The following is a 23,466-nucleotide window of genomic DNA, read 5'->3' as shown; positions in this document are numbered from 1 at the left end:
AAATGACTAGGTCAGCATGTAGTAGTTACAAATTAACTTGCAATAAACTAGTCTATGATTTCAAAGCTTAGGACCAAATTAGAGGCCCTTGAAAAGCTGGGTAATATCAGCATATTTACTGATCTGGTAAACGGCATCCATACAGTTCGAATCCTGCTATTGGTAAACAGAAATACTTAATATTCATCCATTTTGATCTAAAGTTTTGTAGTGACTAGCATTTCCAAAGTGTGAAGAGTTTGAGAATAGAGAATTGTAGTTACTACAATTACTAACTTTTGGTCAGACCATTTTGAAGTTTCAAACATTCTTGATCTTTACACACACTATATGGCCGAAATTTTCAAAAGCCAAATTCCAACTTAGGACAATAACTAATTTTCAATTCTTATGATAAATTTAAACTGTTGTATGTTGACACCTAATTCATGTGCATATCCACAATTGGCCACTAAAAGATACCGGTTTCAAGCCTCATTGGTCAATTCCCTACAATTTACCTTAGCCTGGCTATGCAGTCCTCTTGCAGTACGCAATAACAATGCTTTACTCAAGACTTGCACATTTTAGCTTTAATCTCCTTAGGAGCTTTAAAGGATCCCAGTAAAAACAAAACATACATTTTTATGGATTTTATTGCAATGCACATGTCTGTGGCACAATTATTTCCTACAAAAATTTTATGTAGAAAAATGTCAAAATAGGTAATCAAAAAACTGGCCAATCAAATAATCAATTCACTTTAGTATTGCCTATAACCATGCTACATTCAGCATGTCCCTTTCAAATAAAAATTTACTAAATTTCCATTCATAACCTAAAAAGTTAACCAGAGGCACCCACATCATTACATTCTCAACTTGTGAATGGCAATGTAACCAACTGCAACGTCTAGGTTAGAACGAATGCAGCAACTTCTAGCTGGATATGTGGGCCTAACAGGGTAATGATCATGTGCACTAGGTTTAGTTGTGATTTTACACTTTTTTTGGTGGAAACAGACCAGCAACAAACACACCTCAGCACCACGGACTTAGATCCTAAAGTTCAGATATAAATGCTGTCAGTATTTTTTTTTTTTTTTTATGGTTTTATTATTTTACCACCCATTGTGATTTGTTTAATCTTTTTATTTAATCTGTTATGTATGAACTGTGCTTTCCCACCCTAAATGTACATTTGTTTCATGGTGTGTTCAGGTGTTGCGCGACAAAGAAAGGGCCATTTAGACTCCAACCCTTGACCGTGGGTTCGTCTTTGCAAATTGCGTGACCTCTTTGTTACCGGACCCGGAGAGAGGACACATTAGCTTCCTTCTGAAGGTGGTCAGAGCCGACTTTCTGGTAACCGGGAGCAACAGCTGGTTTTTGTAAGCTTATGCTCTTGCATTACTGTCCCTTTCATTTGTCGGTGGTTTGTTTGTCACTGGAAGTTCCGGGTGGTGGACAGAGCTCCTGCTGGGCTTCCGATGGGCTGGGAGGGGGTATGACAGCAGCAGCAGCAGCCCTATCCACCCTTAAATTAAGAACACTGTTCAGGTTACTTTATCTGGATAACCTAAATAGTGGGCCTCGTTAGCTTTGGTGCTTGATTGCAGGGGAGGATGAGATAGCTTATGTGAACTTTCAGCAGTTGTGTTCTCCACTGCCTGCTGGGCCTGACCAGAGCCAGCAGACTGTCCCTCCTGGCCTTGTCCATCACCCTGTAACAGCATGGAGTGTAAGCAAATGGAAAATGAGAAAACTTAACTAAAACTAAGGTAAACCCTTAATCCATGCACCTGTTTTTAGGAATTAAAAAGTGTCAATCTTATTACTTAAAAAAAGTAACACTAATTCAGTTTCCAGCATCTTTCAGTGAACAGCTTACATCCAAGGACTTCTGGCTAAGGTTATGTAAAATCAGCCATCTATAGGGGTGGGTGAAAAAACAGCTAGCTAGCTAGCTTATCACAGCTGCAAATACTTCATGCTTACCAAACACTTTGTCTGAGCGTCATGCTGCTCATCACGAGCTTCGTTAGGCTCTTCATGAGCTTCATGCTGCTCTTCATGAGCTTCATGCTGCTCTTCACGAGCTTCATGCTGCTCTTCATGAGCTTCAAACTGCTCCTCTTTAATCTCAATTTTCACTTTAGTCTCCACATCCTCAGTACCAAGCTGAAAGCACACAAAAAGCAAAGCCCAGCAATGTCAGTAACACTAGCAATTAAGCCAATCATGAAAGACATCAAATGAAAGCAATACTCCATGCAACACAATGCTGTAAAAAATTGCAAAAGCATACCACATGCAACAATGCATTTTGCTAATAGCAGAAGCACAGGCATTAGCAAATTTAATAACTACGGCAATAATAAAGGGATTGGGGGGAAAAAATTGAAAAAACATCAACTTTAAAAGTCCTTTGCAAGATATCTTGCACTTTTATAACTACCATAAAACCAAATAAAATGTAAGGCTTAAAAAGCAGACATTGCATCAACCAGGGATTTCCTATCTGGAACATGTTGACATTCTGGTATTACATAAAATACCTTGACTCCGTTCTAATACCTTACACACTTCATACCAATTTTGAAAAATCTTTCTCTACTGGTCTATTAGCCAATGGTCATACTGTATCAATCACTTAGGATTTAGGAAAAACTTATCCGAATCGTGGCAACTTACAAACTACATCCCTCCTTTCAATCTAACCTTATAAAACTGAAACCCATTCAAACTGGGATTGGATTAATACAGTGCAAACATACTAAAACACAAGAACCACACTCCCCATCTAGTTGCTACCTATCCAAACTACACACAAAACTAAGACCATAGTATCAAGTCATGCGATGGTAGCAGTTTTAAAAATGAACTAGTTGCTACCTATCCAAAATACACACAAAACTAATACTATAGTATCAAGTCATGTCATGGTAGCAGTTTTAAAAATGACAAAAAAATTTCATAATTGTCTACATTGTCTATTCCTTTTTGGTCTCATCCCACTTGTCTGAACTTAATCTGTATCAATTTTCACCTCTCAATTAATAACCCAGCTAACCAAACTAAATCCAACTGGTTATTCCAGCGACAAAGCTTCTACCAAAAAGCAAATTGCTAATTCTCTAAGCATATACACTGTTAGACATATCGTACGAGTACTACTACTGCTAAGCGTATCAAACAGGCCAAATAAAGCTTTAAATAAAAACTGTAGTTTAGCTTTGGGCCACAAAAGCAAAAAATCTAAAGTCCTCCCTAAATGGAAATTTATTTTTAAAACCAACAAAGCGCCCAATTAACACGAATCCATTACAAACACTTCCACCACAAGTAGATACTAATAAATAACACAAAACAGCATCACTGGCATATTTCTTAATTCTAGGGAAACTTGAGGCAAATGACCCATTACCTCAACCTTCAGACACTAACTAGTAATTCTCTACTATACTAGCATTGATCAGTCTGACAAGAAACCTGGTTGTGCAGCTATCAAAAGATATTTCTTCTGGCTTCCCAACCAGAGATGTTAATCAAATTAAATCTGGAACACAAGTTTCATAATTATTAACAAAAAGCACATTTTGTGCACATTAATACACCAACACATGCATACTTCAATTATGGGCATTACTGTACGGATAAGCAAACATTCAAAAATGCATTGGCATTGAAGACTGCTAGACCCCCAGCCATGGCCAGCCATGCACAACCTGGCAGCCCAGCTGTAAGGGAAAGGTGGAAGGATCAACTTGCCTTCTGGCCTTCAGCTGCTGCTACCTGTGTCTGCGTTTCCGATGTCTGTAAGGCAAACATGCAGTATGAGGACATGCTTTAGTCTAGGGAAAGGAAGGACTCCAGATATTACATGCTTGTGTTATTTTCTACATAATCTACACAGTGTGGATAGTGCATCTACTTCTGCCAGAAGAAAGGAAAGAGGTCGCTTCCATTCTCTATATTAGGACCCAAAACAGATTGCGCCCCTAAAAAGTGCTGAAACGCTCTCTCCTGATCTCCTAATTTACCTCACCAAAATGCTTCGAGTAGTCTTCACTTACTTTTGTTTCTGGTCCACTACCTATTCTGCCACGTCCACGGCCACGTCCACCACGGCGGAACCTGCGGCGTGAACCTTCTGAAGGTCCTCCCATCATGCCTTCAGGTTGGGGACGTGAACCAGCATAATATCTGCGGAAATATCCACGAGGACCTCTGCCTCCACGGCCCCTTCCGCGGCCACGGCCTCTTCCTCTTCCCCTCATTGACATTCCATCACCTGCAAGATTTTTTTAACATCTTTGATAAGATTTTGCCATGATGGTTGTAACAAAAATTCTGCAAACTACAAACCCTTTCCCAAATTTATCCCAAACAAAATACAAGCCTTTGCGCACACACATGTAAATAAAATTTTACAGAACCATACCAAAACTTGTGCTCCAGACTCGAGAGCAGATTTTGATACATTTCTTTCTACTGACCACAGTATTCTCAGCTTTACAGATTAATCTAAGAATGCAGTTCCTATGCGATACCTAATTTTGACAAGGCCAAAAGTATGTATCACGGGAAAAACAAAACACACACCTGCAGTAATTCAACCAGTTTAATCCTATTCACTGAATACTGTGATAGTTGGAGTTTGTCAGTCACCATGAGTGTTGAGGTGTGGTAACAGGGTCACAGCTAATGCTCTACAGTAACTATACTCTGTATAAGCAATATTCATCTTAATGCCATTTTGAATTTAGTGACTAGGTTGAACATTTCTTAAGTCATTTAATGCTATATTTTTGTGTGTCTCTCTTGTTCACTGTCATGAATGGAACGGGAATAGTAAAGCAGTGTACCAAGGCATAACAGTATGAGCAGTTAGTTCTGACAAGTAAAGCATGCAACTGTGCCCCAAGGTGTAAAAAAAAAAAAAAAAAAAAAAAAAAAAAAAAAAAAAAAAAAACTTGGGAGGACAAGATTTCCAGGTTCAAGTCGGCAAGACTTTGGCAATATAGTATAGCTTAGATATCTACTATCCCTCGAAAAGTTTGTATGTATGGAATTTTTACACTGCATGGAACCAATGGTTATTCAGCAACGGGACCAACGGCTTTTATGTGACATCCGAACCACGCCGCGAGTGAATTATATCAACGGCAATACAAATCTCTAACCCCTCAGTGGAATGCAACACGCCAGGACCATACCAATCACACCACTGAGGCACATCCCTTGAAAGGTGGGAAGCTCCAAAAGAGCCAATTAGCACAAGTTCTTCTTTGGTGAAATCGGATAGAGAAGAAATTCATGTCTACAGTGTAACCCTACTTAACCCTCTTACGCCGAAGCGGTAAAAAAAAAAATGTCTCCCATGTGCCGGAGGGCTTTCGGAGTGAGCGCGGAAGCGGAAAAAATATTTTTCAAAAAATCACAGCGCGCTTAGTTTTAAAGATTAAGAGTTCATTTTTGGCTCCTTTTTTTGTCATTGGCTGAAGTTTAGTATGCAACCATCAGAAATGAAAAAAATTATCATTATCATATATAAATAATGCGATATATGATAGCGCAAAAATGAAATTTCATATATAATTGTATTCAAATCGCGCTGTGCGCAAAGCGGTTAAAGGCAAGTTACTTTTTTTCCCCTTGTAATGTACACTAAATTGCGATCATTTTGGTATATAACACATTGTAAAACGATAAAAGCAACACAGAAAATATTATCACAAAATAATGCATGAATTCGTAACGCGCGGACGTAAACAAATTTTTTTCAAAAATTCACCATAAATCTAAATATTGTCCTAGACACTTCCAATTTCTTTCAAAATTAAGACAAATGATTGAATATTACTATACTGTAAGAGTATTAGCTTACAATTGCAGTTTTCGACCATATCTGACGAGTTAAAGTTGACCGAATGTCGAATTTTTTAATATATTTTTTATATGCAATTATTTCGGAAATAAGAAAAGCTACAACCTTCAAATATTTTTCCTTTTATTCTACATGAAATTGCGCACATTTTCATATATAAAACTCTATGAAATGCCAAATATGAAACTGAGCAAATATTCCGAGAATGGGACGTACGCATTTCGGAGATTTGTGGCGGAGAATCCGCGCGCGGAGGGAAGGAAAGATTTTTTTTTAAATTCACCATAAATCGAAATATTTTGCAAGACTTCGAATTTGTTTCAAGATGAAGATAAATGACTGAATATTACTAGACTGTAAGAGTTTTAGCTTACAATTGCGTTTTTCGACCATTTTGGTAGAGTCAAAGTTGACCGAACGTGGTTTTTTTTTCTATTTATCGTGATTTATATGCAAATATTTCAAAAATGAGAAAAGCTACAACCTTCAATTATTTTTTGTTGTATTCTACATGAAATTGCGCACATTTTCATATATAAAACTTTATGTAACGGCTAATTTAAAATGGTGCAAACATTACCACAATCGCACGTATGATTTTTTCGGAAGTGTTACCGCGCGGACGTAAAGAAAGTTATTTTTTCATAAATTCACCATAAATCGAAATATTGTGCTAGAGACTTCCAATTTGTTGCAAAATGAAGGTAAATGCTTGAATATTACTAGAATATAAGCGTTTTAGCTTATAATTGCGTTTTTCGACCATTTTGGTAGTCAAAGTTGACCGAAGGTTGAAATTTTGGCAATAATCGTTTATATGAAAATATCTCAAAACTGATAAAAGCTACAACCATGGGTTGTTTTTAGTTGTATTGTGCACGAAATTGTGCACATTTCCATATATAAAAACTTTATATAATGGCTAATTTTAAAATGGTGCAAACACTACCAAAATCGCATCTATGATTTTTTTCGGAAGTTACTGCGCGGACTAAGGAAAAAGTTTTTTCATAAATTCACCATAAATCGAAATATTGTGCTAAAGACTTCCAATTAATTGCAAAATTAAGGTAAATGATTGAATATTACTAAAATATAAGAGTTTTAGCTTACAATTGTGTTTTTCGACCATTTCGGTACAGTCAAAGTTGACCGAAGGTTGAAATTTTGGCAATTATAGTTATTTATTTGAAAATATCTCAAAACTGATAAAAGCTACAATTATGAGTATTTTATTGTTGTATTCTACATAAAAATGTGCACATTTTCATATATAATACTTCATGTAACGGCTAATTTACAATGGTACAAAAATTATGTCAAAGTGACGAAATAATTTCATAGATGTGTCACAGATACTTTTTAGTGCGGCAAGAAAGAAATTCGCGCTTGCGCGCCTGCGTAACGATTGTAAACAAACCACCACCATGATCCGTGAACTCCCAGCATCCCCCAAGGCGCGTGATTGAAAAGTTTTAGGCTAGTAGGCCTGTAAGTATTTTTCCGCGAATTTAAAAAAAAACTTTTGTAAGTTGACGTAAAATACGTCCAGTCGGCACACGGGAGACAAAAAATGTCTACGTAAAATACGTCCAGTCGGCGTAAGAGGGTTAACCAATGTGTGGAAGAAAAGTTATCACAAACTTCCTAAAAATGTACATGTCTTCAACAGCTTCCTGGCACTTACAACATTTAATGGCCAAACCACACTATCACCATGATTGGCCTGGCCTACCTAAAGAACAAAGGACATGCAATCAAGCCTCAGGCTACTTAGCTGTGATCTTCACTTGGAGATTTATAATTAAATAATTTAATCAGACTATTGAGCTGGTCTACATAGCTCTCACAATGGTGGCCCCAAATTTGTCTATTAATGGCAAGTGTTAATTCAATTAAAACCCAATTTTTTCATTCGGTTAACTGTCAACTGATTGACAAAACTACTAACAGACTTTTCTAAACTTTACACTCATAATCACTTACTTGTTAGCCTCTTCACCAAAATAAACATCCATGGGTCAAATGCGTGAACAATTTTTACTCAAAATTATTTGAGATATTTATAGATAAGAGTACCATATTCAAATATGAGCCCTATTTGCTTCAATTTGTTACTATCAAATATATTGCTAGTTATCACATGTTCAACTGGTCCTCCTCCATCCTTGCCATTGTTCATTTCTTTCTAGTGAACATCTGACATACAGGCCCACAAGATAGGGAATATCTGACAAAGATCCTTGGGATAAGAAGGTATGACGAGTCCATTCTTCAAACTGCCCAACCAGTCAGGCACCTGCATTCAAAATCCTCTGAACAGGCAAGTTCTTATTGCCAAGGAGGAACATAATTCTCAGGTGTCTGCACTTCTGCATGCACCAAATTGGTGACAGAACTTGACGACGACGAGTAGGTTTGCCTAATCATCTCGTGTAGAAACGAGAGGGTATTACGAGACGCCTCTTTCTTGGCCTTGATTGTGTTGACACAAGTCTACTACACCTGAGCTCTAGGCAACAACCCCTTCAGATAACAACGCAGTGCTTTGACTTTGAAACTCTTGAAGGTTGCTAAAACTCCACACTGTAAAGAATGGAAAAGGAGGCAAATCTGTCATTGTGAACGCAGGAATCTGGGTCTTTGCCACGAATTCCTGTGCAAATTCAAAAGCTAACTATCTCAACCCTTTGAGAGTTTACATTATAAGGCTGACCATTGGAGTTCTCCAACTCTTCCAAGGAAGTCATGGTCAGTAAGAAACTTTCCAAAATCAGTTTCCTGCAAGACAATTGATGCGCTGGCTCAAAGCTTGAGAGACTACTCAATACTAGGGTAATTCCATTATAAACAAAAAATTCACTCATGAAAAATATCCAAATCTTTATCTACTGAACAGACACTGAGTGGAGATTAATCCCTTCGATGACAGGAGCAAACCGCTCATCTTTGATATGGCAAATGAAGATCCTCTGAAGTAGCCTTACATCTGAGTAGCTGCTCTGCAAGAAAGGTCTCTCACTCAAGGAGATACTGGACAGACTCTAGACATGAAACGATAAAGATCCTACTGTTTGGTGGTATCTCTCTACATGAGACTTGTGGAGAAGGTTGTGCTAAGGTGGAATCTCTATCGGCCACTCAGCTTGAGGATACAAGAAGCTACTTGGGGTCATCCCAAGATACTTTGGAGCCCATTACTGTTCAAGACAAGACAGAACAGGCAGAGCGGAAGATATGAATGCTGCACAGAACTTTGTGTAATGCCTTTAGTGCACTGGTGGCACTAACCCCCTTTGGGATAATTTCTACTAGGAACATTGGTCAAATGGAATGATTGAGTTCTTTTTAGACTATGTAAATGGAATGACTGATCTTTTCAGACAATGATGCCACTTGCACTGATATATTATGTCAGAGCTATGGTACAAGTCTACATCAATCACATTTGCATCCTATAATTAGTTGAACATTTGCAATATAAAAAAATAGCAATACTACTGGAGTTTTTGTATAACTATACAACACTTGCTGAAAACACTATTGTATCTCGGTCCTTGCAATGGAAAATTTCCACAAAGCTTGTAAGTGTTCATCACAGCACACTGTCAAGAGGGAAAATACTAGGAAACTCCTTGATCTGCAACCTCATCTAAATCCTGGTTAGCATTTTTCCCCTTAAAACATGCTCTAATAAGTGAAAACAAAAAATATCTGAACTAGACTTGCATTCCATTTTTTTTTTGGGGTGCCTATATTACTCCATCTTACTGTCCAATTCTTTTACTTTTATTGTCTATATGCTATGCAGCCACCAACTTCATGGTTCTAATCTTGGGTTAAGTAGGGTAGATAATAGTTCACGTATCTGGCTGATGACAAGTTAAAAACCAATTTCATAGCATATTACTGTGATGTGATAGAAGAACGTACCTTTTACTAGCAAAAATTTTGCAATGAACTATCATGAGACGAAACTTTGTTTTGGTTGATTTCACATTGCAAGTGTTCCTGTCTCACTTCATTGTATTACAAAAGTGGCTGAGGCTGTTAAACCATGGTCTCTTGTAATTTTTTTTTAGTTCATTGTAAAAAACTTTACATTTACATTTTATTTCTAACTTTTTGAAGTTACTTATTAGCCAAATGAAAACTTTGGCCAGATTACCAAGCATAGTATACTATCACATACCCAGCCTTGTTTTATCAAACTCTCTTGGCTCAGTAGATGTTTGGAAATATGATGGGGCTCCAGCTGGTGAAGTATTTACTTACAAGATAATAACATTGGCCAATACTAACATTGGATGTACAGTAGAGACCCGGTTCACGACCGTATTAGTACTCGACATAATCGGATTTCGCCACTAAATTTCCAATAAACTTTGTATCTGTTTTCAACCAAAAAACCAGTTTCCGACCCCCAACCATATGATGTTTGTAAACAAAACTGTTTCCGCCAGCCGCCGCTAGTTGGCGTCATCCAGTGCTACCAAATGTAGCATAATTTCATGTTTTTTAGCATAATTTGACCCAAGAATTGGAGCTTAGCATAATTTCTTTCACACTTAGGGTTCTAGTACAATTTTAGAATGTATTTTCACTAAAACTTTAAATAAAATGCAGAAAATTCCTCAATTTCATACACAGCTATAGTGAATGTATCTTCATAGTGAAATTGCCTCAAAAGCAGCACTAACAAATGAGTTAATTGCTAAGTTTGAACCCAACTAAGGAATGTTAAATTTTGTGAATATAAATAAATACCCACAGTGGCATGACAAACGATCAGTAAAGTGTTAATAATGTTTTTTCTTCATGAGTAAAGAATTACTTTTTTTCCTTTTTTAAGTTTATTTTTTTCCGTAGTTATCAAAATTTTAATTATGTCTGAAGTGATTTTCACACAATTTTCAAGTATTTATTCATTGTGTATGTGATCTGTTAAAGAAAAATAGTGTTTCAGTGGCATGATAATGATCAAGTAATAAGTACGTATGTTTTTCTTCTTGAGTAGAGACTGGTTTGTTTGTTTACCTTTTTTTTTAGTTTTAATTTTTCAGTAAATATCAGTAAATAACAAAATGTTATATTTGAAGTAATTTTCACACATTTTCAAGTATTTATTAATTGTTTATGTGACCTGTTAAAGAAAAATGGTTCTGCGTGGCATGATAATGATGCAGTAAATAAGTAAAATTTGTTGTTTTTCTTCACATTTGTATGTGTGATCTTCACACATTTGTCAAATAGTATAATAGTGATTGCATATCAAATAGTTTACTAGTGATTGCGTATGTGATTTATTAAAGAAAAATGGTGTTTTATTACGAGTTTCCTAACATGTAAAGATGATATTTATTAGTTATAATAGTTGTCTGTTCGTCACTAGTCGGTCCAAGCAAGAATTTATGCCAAATATGGTGCAATTTTGTGCCAGAATTATGCTATTAATCTATCATTATCTCATTTCTCTAATACATTTGAGCTAAAACAACGATGTAATGGAAATTTAAAACATTTATATATTAGGTGAAATGATACAAAGTGACGAACTTCTTCTTCCCAGCTTGTTCCCATTTTTATATGGGGTCGCCGTTTCCATCTATTTCTATCTTGTGCTTCTGCCTCATCAATTCCCTTACATGAGAAGGGAATTGATGAGGCAGAAGCACAAGATAGAAATAGATGGAAACGGCTCATCCGAAACGGCGACCCCATATAAAAATGGGAACAAGCTGGGAAGAAGAAGAAGTTCGTCACTTTGCATCATTTCACCTAATATATAAATGTTTTAAATTTCCATTACATTGTTGTTTTAGCTCAAATGTATTAGAGAAATGAGATAATGATAGATTAATAGCATAATTCTGGCACAAAATTGCACCATATTTGGCATAAATTCTTGCTTGGACCGACTAGCATAATTTAGCAAAACGGTTGGTAACACTGGTGACGCCACTCGGCATTGTTTAAAGTCCGCAACTAATGATTACAACATTCAAACATGTGTCGTGTCTTGTACACCTTGCGGGCATTTCGTTTGCTTTTTCGGTGGTATCAACTCTATACGCAGTTACCTTTTGATTCATCATGGGTCCCAACATTACTACTGGCTATCTATTAAAACCTTTTGCTAATGTTAATCTCTGAAATGGAAAAAGTTTACATGGCATCTCGCGTTTTCCTTCTTCAAAATGTTTCCATCATTTCCAACTCCAAAATAAACCTTAAGTTTCGTCTATCCTCTCCTCTGCATGAAAGTGATGAGCGAAAAAAAGATTTAATCAAGCACCCTTGCTTGATTTTTTTTTCAAGCGTAGACATATTCTAAACCCATGCTCACACTTGAGGCGCGCGTTTCAGTAGCAAATGCAATACGTATTTAAGTGTTAGGTTTGGAGTGAAGGCAATGTTACGTACGTAGGTTACATGTGCAGTTCGGTAGCGAATGCAATCTTTAAGCTTTGTTAAGCTTGCTGGTAAAGAAGTTGGTCATAGCTTATATCAGAGAAGCCACTATGCCATATTAAGTGCGTAGTAATTAAGAAATTAAGAAAAATCTTTTATGTCGTACTGTAATACGTCAATGTTTACGTGTAAGATTTGGTAGTGAAACCAGTTACATACGTAACATGTTCGGTTCGGTAGCAATGCAATCTAAGCTTTTTAAGCGTGCCGGTAAAGAAGAGGTTACGGTATACATTAATTATAGAAATTAAGTAGATTCTTTTATGTCTACTGTAAAAACATGTCATTGTTTACGTGTGAGATTTGGTAGTGAAACCACTGTCACATACGTAACGTGTGCCGTTTGGTAGCGAACGCAATCTTAATCTTTGTTAAGCTTGCTGGTAAAGAGGAGGTTAGCCTTACCTTAATCAGAGAAGCCGCTATGGTATAGAATAATTATAGAAATTAAGACTATTTTTTATGGCTACTGTAAAATGACGTCAATGTTTACGTATGAGGTCTGGTAGTGACACAGTTTACATATGCAACGCGTGCGCGGGAGGGTAACGAACGCAATCTGTATGCTTGTTTATAAGCTTTCTCGTAAAAAAAAAAAAAAAAAAAAAAAAAAAAAAAAAAAAAAAAAAAAAAAAAAAAAAAAAAAAAAAAAAAAAAAAAAAAAAAAAAAAAAAAAAAAAAAAAGAGGTTAGCTTGATATTAAACTCAAGAGATGCTGGTACGTAATGGTATAGTAATTAAAGACATTAAGAAGATTCTTTTACTTACACGTACATATATATGTACATGCAGTACCATAATAATTGTCGAAGTCCAATAAGCTGAAACCAGCCCTGATATTGGACAATTTGCCGTAAAAGACGCACCTTTTTTATAAGGACATTTATGAAACAAAATCGTTAGTATCATAACATTACCTTTACTGAAAGATAATTTTCAAGCGATTTTGTATACAGTATTGCAGTCGACTCCGTAAAAGATTTACCATAAATTAATATCGAATGTAAACGATATGGTTTGTTTACTACCATAGTCCCGATATAAACCACCAGGGCTGCGCTATGCTTTGTTTACATGCCGACTTACTGTAGGCAAATTTTTGCAAGTTTTTGATAAATATATATTGGGTTTAATTTTAATAGTTTATTAATTTACTGTAATAATTAGACTTGCTTTTCAATGTTTTTATTATGTTAGCAACACGTTTTATGCCTACCCACTACACTACGTTCTACTTACTATTTTTACCTAGGTAGCCTATGGCGCTTGGTCAACAATCGGTTGGACGCAGGCTAGTTTTCTTTTATACTGTATATTATACATTTAAAATTATAAATGCACATTTAACATGATATTTATTTAACTTTTAACTTATTTAGTTGTAATTTACATGTAATATATTGTATAAAAAGGCAAGGTTAGGGTAATAAGTGATGGTCAAGAACGGATTAATCCATTTTCAGTTATTTCTTATGGGAAACTTGATTCAGTTCTCGAAATAATCGAATTTCGAAGCTCCTTCTGGAACGAATTATCGTCGAGAACCGATGCACTACTGTACATGTACAATTCAGCAACTAATTTTTTTTAACTCTAATCAAAGGAAATTAACTACATATATAATACTTGGCAGTACGGAAAACACCACATGAACATAAATCAATGAGCTGTAAGATACAATGGAATAGATTAAATTCAAACTCCACATATAAACAAATTGACAAATTTTTGACACCAGATTACAAGGTAAATAATGTACTGTGCATCACATTAAATAACGAGACCAAGTATTGATAGCTGGGCTAGACAAATCAAATCTAGACCAACAGACAAGCTAATCAAAGTAATTGTCCTTACCGTCAATGACTTCCTCTCCATAGTTCATATATCCTGCTTGATCATAGCCACCTCTTCCACCGCGGCCACGACCACGTCCAAAGAAGCGGCCACGATAGAATCTTCTTGGACCACGGCCACGGAAACCCCCTCTTCCGCGGCCCCTCATAGGTGGTGCCATTACGCCTTCTCCTTCACCCTCTCCTTCCTCTCCTGGTGCAGCACGGCGATAATACCGACGGCGGTAGCCACGGCGGCGGTCAGCAGCATAAGGCGAACCCTACATAAAATAAAAATCTAGATGATCACGGACGAAAAAAATTAACAAGACATTTAACTTATTAAATAGGCAGTAAGAAATATACATCAATGAAACCAACACAGTACAGGGAAATCGTAATTTAAAAAAATAGCATAGCAGCTGAAAAAGTGAACAGGGAAATACTAAATATAAAAGCGCAGTTAAATCTAAATTCACCGCTTTTACAAGTCTTCGCGGCCTTCAACTTCTCTACTACAGTTAGACAGATCTAAACAGATTGTTTTCGTCTTTGGGTAAGAAACCTGATGCCATACCTCAGTATCGTTTTGATTACTACCTTAATTTATAACACATGAATCAATAAATTGGTAGTTTAAAAGTTTTTAGCATGTTTTGCTGAACTTAGGCGCTCACATATTGTGATTATAATTTTATTCGTAAATAAAATGAAAAGTCGCATTTATAAACGTGACAACTGTTACCTTCGACAGGCGATATGCAGGTTGGCCAAGCCTATTAAACCATGAAGTTTAAAGGAATTATCTCTTAATTAAGCTACCCTTTGGATAAGCCCCACCGCCCAGTCTAGCTGACAGCTCTAGCACCAAAAAGAATGACTTCTTGCTTTAGGTTACAGAGAATAATAGTCAGTAGGGAAATTAATTCATTCCTAAAGAAAGCACGCTGTGAAACGGGCAAATGCAGTTAAGTATTCCGAAAACTTACGAACAGGCGATGCTACAAAGGATATGTTATTAAACTAAGATCATCTGACGACAAAGATTCTTCGTAATGTACAGTTTGTATAGAATCATTATTACAATTCCTGTGATAATTATTGTAAAAAAAATTTTCGCCCCCAATATGAATTTATGTGCAACAACCTTATAATAAATAATTGTTACACACATTACATTTATGAGTCATAACACGATCCAGACCATGAGTGAAAAAGTAAATTAAATTTAAATAAATCATAACTTGAATGAAAATGAGGGGGAAACCTAAAATGTAGAGCAATGAAATGCAAAATATTACAAACTTGTTTAGGAAATGGATAGTAAGGCAGACGGAAAAATTAAAATAAAAAAAATAAATCTAAGTAATCTATTGGCAAGATTATAAGAAAATGTCATAAGACAACATACTGAATGGCAATTACCGATTTTTATTACATTTAATGAAAGATCATATAAAATATGTAATATGCAAAATTTAAGTGTATAAGCTATAACAAATAATAGTCTTAAAATTAATAACCAAATAGAATAGGGATCGAGTTTACGGATTAGGATTTATACGGTCAGTTTCATTAGGTACTGTCCCAAATATTGCCTCGTGGGAAATGGCCGAGGACTTAAGAAGGGAACAATTTAAAGGTTAAGAGAGAACTAACTGGCAACAGGGTTTTTCTCAACAAAGTAAACAATATCAGTTTAGATATGTCGGACTATAGTACTTCCCTAACTACTGCCTTCATGTTCCTTATGCATGTAAACAATCACTTTACCAATGTGCACTTTGAAGCAACAGTTACAAAATAAAAATGAATATGGTCATCATATAGAAAGGGAATGTGGAGGTGTAGGCATAAGAGGCTGGATAGCTAATCTAACAGGTATATGAAAACCTAAAAACAAGGAATACTAATACAGTAATATAAAGACAATTTCCTATAATTCTACTGGAGTTGGCCCTTGACAAGATGAAGAAAATGTTTGAAATGAATGCTTAGTTTGTCAATATGGCAGAGAATGAGGGAATCAAGGCAGTAAAATTTACCATGGTGCAGTATAAAAAAACAAATTTTTCATAACTACCAAACCCGAGGCCTTAATATTAGGATAAATCGTGTAGCAACAGCTGGAAAACATAGTATTAAAAAAAGTACGCAGGGAAACTATGGCATCTGTAGATAATGCACTTATGTTGAATGAGTCTGACCTAGCTGCTTTTGCTTGCAACACCAGACTAGTTGCTGCTGAGAATCTGCTGTTTCCAGCAAGACTACTACTAGTTTGATATGGTTTTCTGGCAGTTTTATCAGAAGATACAAGTAACTTTCATATCCGCTTAGTTTTGAGCACTGTGTCCCCAGATATCCGAGGTATCTGGGAGCGCTAGACAGTGCGAAAAAATAATTATCGAAAATTCAGCGAAAATATAAATCTTATGCCAACAACGTTCATTTCCTGTCCTTTTTTCCTAAATGTTAGTATTTTATGGTGGAATAGTCAGAATAAGAGTCCCAGCCCTCTGAATAAGAAAAAATGCGAGTTATTTAACAAAAATGTTTTTACTTATTTTTATATATTCTTTCGTTCGTAACCCAAAAACTATGAAAGTCAGGCGAATTAATTACTTTTCATGAGAAAGCCAATAAAATTCTCAAAATATCGATAGTATATAAATCAATGGAAAACGAATGTAAGAAACAGAGCGCAGTACAGGGATTTGAGCATGTGTAAATTTTTCGTACCGCTACGTCAGTTGGATAGATAGGGGATAGAGTTTTTACGTACTATTACGTCAGTTGGACATGAAAGGGTTAAAATGGGGACTAGTCTGCCTAGTGCAATTGTGAAACCTTATATGTATCTCCAAAAGTTTCACCATGTAACAATTCACATCTGCTTTCTGTAAATGCCTACTAATTTCAGGTTCTTTTATTTTCTATTTCCTAATTTACTTATTAAATGCCATACTAATCTTGGTTGTTCATAAATTACCTATTAAGCATCTACTCTTGCCTGTTACGTCAATTACCAAGTATCTACTTCTGGAAAATTCTGCCATCAAGGGTAATACCAACTCATCAATCAGGAAATTAATACACTACTTATGCACAGATGAGAACTTAAAAAAGTCTACACAAAATTTTATGCCTTACTGCAACTGACAAAACCACCACCATTAAACCAGTAGTATGTACAAAGTGGTTTCCTATTCTGGCTGTCATTTACTCAACTAACCCTGTCAAACCAAGACTATCACCTGCTGGTAAAAGAGAAACTACAAACCTTGACTGCTTCACCACCAGGGCCTGTGACGTTGGCAGCTTCATTGCCCTTCTCCCCAACAACAACATCAAATTCGACGTCTTCGCCATCGCCAACACTTCTCACATACTTCCTTGGGTTGTTTTTAGTGATGGCGCTCTGGTGGACGAATACGTCCTCTTTAGTATCATGACGATTTATGAACCCATATCCAGACTTCACGTTGAACCATTTTACTGTGCCGGTTACCTTGGTGGCTGAAAACAACAAATCTCATGAGTCTTCCTCGTGCATAAAAAATAATAAATTGACTAGTTAATTCTTAGCTATTATTGAGCCAAACAAGGGACCAATTCCTCCAACAAAGCTTCAGCAACAATTGCATTGTAAAGTAGTTAAAATTAAAAAAATTCTGAAAAAACAAAATATACTACAGTAGGTATTAAATCCTAATTTAAAAGGATACACATTCCACGATGAACTTTCGAGTCCATCAACCTTTAGTAATGCCTGCAGTGCACCACGATGTGCACCGATTACACTAATACACTAACCCCCGAAGGGTACAGGTTCGCGAAATCTCATAAAACCTTCAATTTCACCTGATATCACATAAGCCCTACAGATGCCCTTAAATAACTACATATATATTCATAGTTGTGAAAACGCACACAACAAAGTATGGTAGCAGGTGCAGTTACTTTCACAATGATATACATGTGAAGCATGTTAATAAAAGAATGTTCATCCATGTTTTACCAAAGCCTTGCCCATTCTGTTGGGAGGTAGCACAAATGTTTAGGAATACTATGTTTCCTTCTGTTGGGAGGTAGCGCAAATGTTTTGGAATACTATGTTCCCTAACACTTTAGCAAAATTAAAATAAAATTATTCCTAGGTTAACGTGGCAAATATTCATATGGGTCTTGAGAATACAGTATTAATTGAACTGTGCAGGGGCATATCATGAAAAATGCACAATAGTATATTGTACATATGTTCCTTAGCCTGATTACTTTATACAGTAAATCACCACCATTCTGTACTGAACTTGGGATCTCCACATATAAATTCTACTAAATTAGAATTCCTTGTGCGCACATATGAAGTTGCAAACAGATTTGTATGGTACAACATACTAAAAACATTATAAAACCCTTACATCCCTCAAAACCTGTCCTCACTACTAGAGCTAAGGGCAATCATGTCTGTTGATATTGTGGGCAAATAGTATCGAGAATTTCATAAAAGGGCATTCCATATACGTAGATCGTGGACAAATTTCAAAATAAATTTGTATTTTTCACCACTAACAACCTGTGGTCTTAACACTAGGATATATTCTAGTGCCCTACAATTGCTGGAAGTTTGACTAGCATATGATTTACAACATTTTAACATGTAAATTCAGTAATCCAGATAGAATTTTTCATTTTATGTAGTATCAATGACAGCAAATTTTTAGTACATATAGTCATTAATACTGCAGTGAAAAAACACCAAACTTTGAAATTTTCTCATTTCATGTTAAATGTGCTGTGATGAATACTGTATTGAAAGTCAAATAATTTGTGATATCTCCATTACATGTACACATGTAAATTACAGTATTTGTTAATGTTCATTTGATTATCTGTCCTTGCATAATATTTAACCTCAAACTTAGATGATAATCAAAATCATGATAATCAAAATCCTTTAACATAATTCTGTGCATCAGTTTACATAGGGCACTGGATACTTACCCAAGGTTCCATCCAGTGACATAACAGCCTAGTTCAATTAGTTTTTGTCTCAGACTGCACACAAGGCTTTCAGTTGTCTTTAAATGCCAAACCAAATAAAAATGCTGCAATATACCTTCAATAAGCACTGCACCTTACACATGAAGATTAGAGTGAAATTTCTCCATTATATATTTCAAGTGTTTTTACCAAAATATGACAAAACTTGGCTAACTTGGTATAAAGGCAACACAGAATTTATTGGATTTAGCAGTTCACAAGACAAAATCTAACAATGAAATACTGCTACATAGAGCAACGAATGATCATGGTTTATAATGAGGCAAACCTGTATGCTGAGGCTTGTTTGCTTGTGCTGTGTTTTTACATTGCATGGAACCGGTGGTTATTCAGCAACGAGACCAAGGGCTTTACGTGACTTCCGAACCATGTCAAGAGTGAACTTCTACTACCACAAATACACATCTCTAACTCCTCAATGAATACACATCTCTAACTCCTCAATGAAATGCCCAAGAACTGAAATCACAGCCACAGAGGTGGCCACGATCATACCAATCACGCCACAACAGCACTTGCATGATGAGGTAAAACATTTACAACCTATTAGAAAAAAAAAACTCTTAAGAACATTTATAACTGTAATAATTTAGTTTCTGAAACCTTCAACAGCATGTGATTTTCTATCAAAATCCCATTAACAAGAAAATTTTAATCTATTTGTATTTTTCATAAACCTGACGTCTTAACATTACCCCAGTGCTTCACCTCTACATATGAAATCCTAGTACACATGTAATGCCTAAAATTACCCAAGTAATATATATATATATATATATATATATATATATATACTGGTTACATTTTACCAGAGAAGCAAGTTTTGTTAAAAAAAAAATAAAAAAAAAAAAAATAAAAAAAAAATAAATAAACCACAATGCCTCTTTACTTGAATCCTTCCTTGGATGCACTTGTCAATAAATTGCCCAAGATCTAAAGGAAAGTACATTTAGAAATTCTATGTCTGCCACTGGAGTCCATCCTGACCTCTTGACACCAATATTGTACCACAATAAAAACAGCTTGACCATTGATGATGGTAATGAGAATCTGATTTTGTGGTTTTAGTTAATGTACTGCAACTAACACCCCTTTAAAAACTTTTCATGTTAACACTTCAACTTGACCCTGTTATCAGAAGTTAAAATATCCTATTACAATCATTTTCTGCACTTGTATGCAAGCCTGTGAAAACCAAGGTTTCCCAATGAATGCCCCTTTTACCTTATGGCGAGATTGTATTACAAATTTAACTACAAGATTATCCTATGTTATTCATCAAAATCTCTTGGGACAACTCATGGACACTAATTTTCCCTGCTGGGTAACTGAATTTTGTTTCCAGTATCAAGCTTCATAGATTATGAAAATAAACTTTGTTTCTAGAATCAAGCTTCATAGACTATGAAAATAAGGTGAACTTCTGTACCACAGAATGTGCCATCAAATTCATCTATTAATAGTTATTCAGTGTTATTGAAGTTACAGCGTATGAATCCATCATACCCATAGCCTACCTACTCAAGAGCATGTGATACAGTAAACCACTTTTGACGGCTGGAAGATGCACAATATTTCATCAGTTGTGTATAACTATGAGAAGTACTGACTGAACAAAACTGAAGACCTTGGCTGGATATGAGGGTATGTAAAATCAGTGTACAGAAGGGCCTCGATAATCGCAGGGGATAGGGCCCAGAACCCCCCCCCTTGATAAGTAAATACCCGTGTTATCCTGGTAACCCCACTCCAAAATTGCTAAAAACTGCCTACTTTACTAGTTAACCGACCCAAGGACCACTATTCCAATGTTTACAACTGCCTACTTTAGTTCAAACACCAAATATGTCTCCAACTATCACCTTCAACTTAAAAATATGTAGTTTCAAAGTTATTTTACAACATTAGCCTTAAAAATTTATGTACTATACGTGATACTGTACATATGTAGCCTACTAGCCTATGGATTACAGCTAGAAGCCTACATATGCATGCTCATGTGGGCCTCTTTTCTTCACAACACTTAATATATTGCACATAATGACCTTCATCTGACGTTTAGGCTTCTTTCCCATTAAGAGTAAAAGAATCGGGGGTTTTGGATGCCATTTAATTAACTCATTTAAATGGGTACAATTCAAAGAACGCAGCGAACACGACTTCAATAACAACATACGTAAAACGTGGTCAGGCCAGTGTTGCCAAATGGCAATTTCTTGCTAGATTTTGCTCCATAAAGTGCTAAAATATTCACATCATACACAACAATGCCACCCAGCCAATTGCTCTCTTATTCGATTCAAACATGTTTCCAACATACAGTGTACTTGTACATTATGTTACGATTCCTAATAAATTTCGAAACCTGTTCAATTCCTGAAAATAGTTTTGCAAGATTTTCTTTTTCTTACATGATATATCAAACATAGTAGAATAAAAGAAATATCAAACCAAACATAAAAGTTTTGATGTCAAAATACGTATGCTAGATTTATATGAAAACAAAGGCAAGTTTTCCTGCCAGATGCGGAAATGAAATTTTTCTTGCCAATTACCTCAAGAAAATGAAAGCTAGCATTAAAAATGCGAAATTGGTAACACAGGAATCAACAGATCCGTGTTAGTGGTACAAATGATAGTTATTGTATCATTAAAAATATCAAAATAAACAGTCGCAAAGCCAATTCTATTCATCTAAACACAGCCTAAAAGAAAAAACTATCACTAGTACTATTACAATTTTGAAAGATAACCTTACTGTGAACAAACAAACTAACAGAGAATCTTTCTTCAGATCTCCATTACATGAAGAAAGAGTAAAAATTATTTAATTTTTTTAACCTTTGGAAGCCACCATTGAATAACGGCAGTGACAACTTGAACACAACTCTATAAACACTCTATAGTTATGGCAGACTACTTCAGCAATCAGCTGTATCTCTATAGAGAGAGAGAGAGAGACTGTTGCCTGATTTGGTTGTAACATTAACAGATATCCATGAGCAAAAGTTGAAAAAATTTGTGTATTGAGAATAATGATCATTTTAATAAAAATGTTATTTTACTGTCTAATCATATTGCATGTATTATTACCATATTACATTATTATGATATGAACATGGCGATCTACCATTTGCATTCTGGTTTTGCTTACATAATTAAAATGATCAACTGATGTCGTTTTACCAATATCACAGTTTATAGTTGCCGAATGGAACTTAATTCAGAGATATGTCTATAATATGTAAGGTGAGAATGGTTTTATTACCTTTATTGTCAATTAATATCACAATGTGAATCTGTTCATGTATGTTGGTTGTCATCATACTGCAACTAGGTTTAGCCTACCAATGAACGTCATACACATACCTTGAATAGGCTATTTTATTATGAAGATATGCCAATAATATACTATAAGGTGAGAATAGTTTTATTACCTTTATTGTCAGCTAATATCATAAGGGAGTTTCAGGTTATGTTGGTGATTATCGGACAGCGGCCGAGGCTTAGCCTACCGATAAACATCGCATACGCAACATGTTTGTCCTGTGATGCTGCGATCCATACCAGCGATATAGCACGAGAAGCGGTACAAGAAAAAACCAGTGAATGACTGATTCCGTGATTAAGCGATGCCCCACTGTATTAAAGTTTCAGGATTAGATGCATTTAACCGTTTTGATGCAATATGGTCAAGACATATCAATGGAACCACAATGGGAACCCATATCCTAAAGATCAGTATGTGCTGGGAGAGGCACAGAGGGCAAATACCCAAGGTATACAAAAGATAAGAAAAATGGTTCCTCTAATATTTAGGATATAAAAGTCAGATGGAAACCCACCACCCTACTGATTTTTAGAATGCATTCCTGTATTTAACTAGATCGGCATTTCCCAACAAAAATTTTGCTGTAATCCCTTAACCCAACAAACAATTTTTCAGTGATCCCTTAACATGCAAGGAGTGTATAAAATGTTAACCAAGAAGTTTGATCTTGAAGTTTCCATTTAAATTTAAATCCTTTCTAACTAAATCAACTAACTAGTCCAGAGTAATTTTTTATGCTTACGTAATGTTACCAAACCACTTCCTATTCGAAAAACCCGACCAATATGCACCAAGACCCATTTTCCAGAGGTACGGGCCAAGGATGTACAACTAAACCCGACTTATCCTGGGGTGCTGTGCCTTGCTCAGCAGCTTTGCTCCTGTGAATTACCC

General features: G+C 35.7%; 1 protein-coding gene across 3 annotated transcripts in view; it reads right to left on the bottom strand.

Annotated features, from left to right (window-relative positions):
• Nucleotides 1-617: 617 nt before the first annotated feature.
• LOC135209683 (Y-box factor homolog) overlaps nucleotides 618-23,466 on the bottom strand; it is a 26,103-nt gene continuing 3,254 nt past the window's right edge. Inside the window, exons 2-6 of one of the 3 annotated variants that reach the window (XM_064242428.1) lie at nucleotides 17,458-17,693; nucleotides 14,197-14,455; nucleotides 4,055-4,272; nucleotides 1,977-2,159; nucleotides 618-1,702 (exon numbers count right to left, since the gene is read on the bottom strand). In XM_064242428.1, coding sequence (XP_064098498.1) covers nucleotides 1,535-1,702; nucleotides 1,977-2,159; nucleotides 4,055-4,272; nucleotides 14,197-14,455; nucleotides 17,458-17,693 — 1,064 coding nt within the window. In that variant the 3' untranslated portion in view covers nucleotides 618-1,534. Of the gene's footprint in view, nucleotides 1,703-1,976; nucleotides 2,160-3,749; nucleotides 3,795-4,054; nucleotides 4,273-14,196; nucleotides 14,456-17,457; nucleotides 17,694-23,466 lie in introns of all 3 variants that reach the window. The other 2 variants (XM_064242429.1, XM_064242430.1) reach the window with 2 other exon arrangements.

This window comes from Macrobrachium nipponense, chromosome 38, assembly GCF_015104395.2.
Source record: "Macrobrachium nipponense isolate FS-2020 chromosome 38, ASM1510439v2, whole genome shotgun sequence".
Classification (NCBI taxonomy): Eukaryota; Metazoa; Arthropoda; class Malacostraca; order Decapoda; family Palaemonidae; genus Macrobrachium; species Macrobrachium nipponense.
The sequence above is the reverse complement of the archived record's forward strand: the minus strand, read 5'-3'. Positions and strand labels throughout refer to the sequence as shown.